Source organism: Malus sylvestris, chromosome 1, assembly GCF_916048215.2.
Source record: "Malus sylvestris chromosome 1, drMalSylv7.2, whole genome shotgun sequence".
Lineage (NCBI taxonomy): Eukaryota > Viridiplantae > Streptophyta > Magnoliopsida > Rosales > Rosaceae > Malus > Malus sylvestris.
The window spans coordinates 10,350,840-10,354,801 of NC_062260.1; the positions used below are offsets into that span (position 1 = coordinate 10,350,840).

A 3,962-nucleotide genomic window follows, 5' to 3' on the forward strand; every position below is an offset into this window, starting at 1 on the left:
AATTGAATCCAACGGTAACTAGCGCTAGCTAGCAGTTGGATTCAAATTTTAGTTTAAGCATTCCTATCGGTTATAACTAACAGGAATACATTTATATTAAATAATATAAATCTATTTCTGTCGGTTATAACCGACAAGATTGGTGTTTGTTCTGGCTAGCCCTTCAGCCCTTTGGCCCTTTTAGATTCCATGAGGCCCTCTCAGATTCCACTAGCCCTCTGGCCTAGCCTTCGGTTGGAGACTATTTTTGAGCTATTTTCGGTCCTTTAGACCTTTCGGTTGGAGATGGCCTAACAAGTCCTATGGAACCAAATGTGTGCAGTTGCAGTTGCACCCCACAACAACACACCAAAACCGAAGAGTTGTATTGCAGTGCAGTGTAGTGTTTTTTGTTACAACAAAAACCCTTCCAATATTATGCTCTCTTTTCTCAGACAGAAACTGAGAAACGCATGAAACTATTCCAATATTAAATGCAAAATTTTGACGCCAAATAGAGCGTCACGCATGTCGGAAACGAGTGCCCGTACCCCAGCTGCCTTAAATGCCGACAATTTATTTTTTCCTATGTAATGCCGTGTCCTGACACGTCCGATATATACAACACAAACGCACCTCCCTCCCCCGTACGCGACACACCACGCGCCACCACCTTGCTTCCTGCTGGAACGTGTCCAACACCACCTCAGCGCGTGCGACACTTTATCTTTTGCTTTTTCTTTTTGCATTTCTCATATGTTTGTTTTTATTTATAGAGTATATTGCCTCATTCGGACTTCTAAAAATGATGGAAAAAGATTTTTTAGAAACAACTTTTAGTAAAAATGTAAATAAATTTTAAAAAACATTTGAAGTGCACTTGTATCAAACACAAGTTATGTTGTTTTTGCCAAAAAAACTTTAATCACTTTCGCCATTCAAAAATATTTTTTTATAAATCGCTTTCAATTATTTTGAATTATTTTTAAACGTGTTCTATCTGGAATTAGAGTAGTCTGTCTGACAATCCTCCACAGCTCTCTGAACAAGCGCGGTGAAAAAACAGAGGGTGAAAGGTGAAAGTGACCGGTTCAACCGGGAGTAGTCGGTTGGGATTGAGAAAATGGGAAAGTATATGAAGGACTTACAGGGAAGACAAGCTATTTTGCTTGCAGGGAGAGAGGTGGTGAGGGGAGTGAGACAATACAGAATTTACACCTGACACACACACACACACACACTCTCTCTCTCTCTCTCTCTCTCTCTCTCTCTCTAAACTCACTCAACCCTCTCTTTATCATCTTCTTTCTGGGTTGATACTCTTTTATTACTTAGTGGGGTTTTTCTGTTTTTCTCTGATTTTAATCAGTTGATTAATTGGGATGGAGTTTGACGATCAAGAGGACCACGAAGAGGAGATGGAGATGACGGCGAATTACGACTCGCTTGGAAACTCCGCCGGAGGCCGAGTCAAAATGTTGAGTTCTGGACCAGATGGTTTGGCGCTGGCAGCAGCAGCTGCGGCGGCGACTCAGCAGCAGCAGCAACCGAGGAAGGTTGTGAGGTACAGAGAGTGCTTAAAGAACCACGCGGTGGGGATTGGAGGCCACGCGCTGGACGGGTGCTGCAAGTTCTTGGCGGCCGGCCCGGAGGGCACGCTCGACGCGCTCAAGTGCGCCGCCTGCAACTGCCACCGCAACTTTCACCGAAAGGAGGGTGACCCGCCCGGACACGGTCTCGGAGTCATAACGGACGCGTGCGGGCAATTGGTACCACACCACGGGCAGCAACACCACCCCCAGTTCTCGCCGTACTACCGGACTCCAGCTGGGTTTCTACACGTGGCGGCGCACCACAGGCTGCTGGCTTTGCCGTCGACTTCGGGAGGGGGAGGGACCCACAGCGGGGGGCAAGAGCAGGATGACGACGTGTCAAATCCCAGCGGGGGCGGTGGCGGAGGGAGTGGGGGTTTGGGAATGGGGATGGGTATGCACGGAACGGCGTCGTCGGGGAAGAAGAGATTCAGGACAAAGTTCAGTCAGGAGCAGAAAGAGAGGATGTTGAGCTTGGCGGAGAGGCTGGGGTGGAGGATTCAGAAGCAAGATGAACCGGCGGTTCAGCAGTTCTGCAACGAGACTGGAGTGAATCGCCATGTGCTCAAGGTTTGGATGCATAACAACAAACACACTCTGGGTAAGAAACCCTAGCTACTTAGCTAGCTGAGTTTATATGCTTATAACTTAAAGCACAAAACAAAACAAACCCCGAAAACCAAACAATGAACATGAACAAGAACCCACAACAAGTAAATCGTCATCGTCGTGGTTTGATCTCTTCTGATATTTTGTATTTATTATAATTTAGCTAGCTAGCATGTGGTAGTGGCATTTTATCAGTTATGGGCCATTCTTCTAATTTTCTGGTCAAGAAAATGATGAATGTGCCTGCAGCTGACTTTGTTGAGAAAAAATCTACTACTTTTTCTCCGGATTTTAGTGTTTTAGCTAGGGTTTCGTTTAGTTTAATTGGGTAGCTAGTCGGTGTAGTGGATCATCCGTGTTATTTGAACACTTGATTTCGATGAATGTTGCCCATTAATTTGAATATTTCATCAGTACTGTATGTAAAATATTTATCTTAATTTGTTCATCTAGCTAGCAATGGGTTAATACTATCAGTGTTTGTTGATTTTGCAATCTTTAGCTGTGAATGCTGATCATATCATTATATCAATATACGTTGATTTCGCAATTTGGAGAAGGATTTGCCTGAAACGGTTCAACTAAGAAAGTTGAGGTTCCACCATAAAACTAATTGGCAATGGTAATATGGGGAGTAACCCAACCTTTTATAAGATTATGTAAGGTATCTCCTCTCATCAATATGAAATTCACTTTCAATATTGTGCAATATAATACAATGTCATGTCTAAGTTTCTTTTTACATGACATTGCATCGCTAGATTAGAATGTCAGATGACGATGAATCCGCTCATGCAATTTGCTCTCCACAATTTGTTTGTGTGATGAGTTGGTAGAGGGACTTGTGCAAGATTCAAGGATCGATCAGACGTGTGTGTGACGGATTCTGCATTTTTCCGTTTGATTCAATGCTGTCCACAATTTGTTTGTGTGATGAGTTGGTAGAGGGACTTGTACAAGATTCAAGGATCGATCAGACGTGTGTGTGATGGATTCTGCATTTTTCCGTTTGATTCAATGACTACCGATCATGTCTGTATCTTTTCTCCCCATGTGTGTACGTTTCTGCACTGTCATTCATTCATTTAATTTACTATTATGCTTCTTTTCTTCTCTTCTCATCAATTCATCACATACCTCTTCGTTTTGGTCCACGAATCAGACTTTCTGTGTTGGTATATTGCAAACCTTTTTCTCTTTATTCATACATACATACCTATATATGATGAATGCACTGCTTTCTATTTCCTTCTTTTCCCCCTTCGAATCATCTCTCTATCTCTCTCTCTCTCTACCAAGTAGCAGTCTTTGCTCTTTCTTGCAGACACTGCAATTACTTTTGCAGTCATCATCTGTACTGCTGCATAATTATATATATATATATATATATATATATATAGATATATATAGATATAGAATTTACTCGTAACGTTGAAATTTCTTTTCTTTTTAATTTCCATGAAAAATAATTCTAAAAAATGAAAGAGTATTTTATAATTTTGTGTATATAGGTCGCGTTGATCCATGCGATCATATGATGGAAATTGTCTGTTGTAGTAGAAGGAAGAACCCAGACGATGATGATGGGGTCACCTTGGGAAGGAAACAAATACCTCAGTTATATTTAATTATTTGAATTTTTTTTTTGGTTAAATAATAGTTATTTATGTCATACTATTTATTTGTTTCTCTTCGGAATTGAGGATATAATCAGATAGTGAAACAGTAGTTTATTTTTTGGAAAATTTGAACTAGGTTCAATTTTATGGGCCTACTTTTTAA

At 41.3% G+C, this 3,962-nt stretch overlaps 1 protein-coding gene across 4 annotated transcripts; it reads left to right on the forward strand.

Annotated features, from left to right (window-relative positions):
* The first annotated feature begins 1,134 nt into the window (after nt 1-1,134).
* On the forward strand, nt 1,135-3,290 carry LOC126617042 (zinc-finger homeodomain protein 1-like). Of its 4 annotated transcripts, none has more exons than XM_050285134.1 (3): nt 1,135-2,172; nt 2,683-2,844; nt 2,942-3,290. In XM_050285134.1, exons 1-2 carry the CDS (start codon nt 1,362-1,364, stop codon nt 2,763-2,765), a joined length of 894 nt encoding a protein of 297 aa, XP_050141091.1. In that variant the 5' UTR covers nt 1,135-1,361; the 3' UTR covers nt 2,766-2,844; nt 2,942-3,290. The 4 variants fall into 4 exon arrangements, with proteins under 4 accessions (XP_050141091.1, XP_050141129.1, XP_050141207.1 ...); XM_050285172.1 differs by having other exon boundaries at nt 2,947-3,290; XM_050285250.1 differs by lacking the exon at nt 2,683-2,844 and having other exon boundaries at nt 1,136-2,172.
* The last annotated feature ends 672 nt before the right edge of the window (nt 3,291-3,962 follow it).

Coding starts and splice junctions, on each gene's coding strand:
- LOC126617042 (XM_050285134.1), top strand. CDS start 1,362: ATGGAGTTTGACGATCAAGAGGACCACGAAGAGGAGATGGAGATGACG. Junction 2,173..2,682: donor TAACAACAAACACACTCTGG/GTAAGAAACCCT, acceptor TGCAATCTTTAG/CTGTGAATGCTGATCATATC.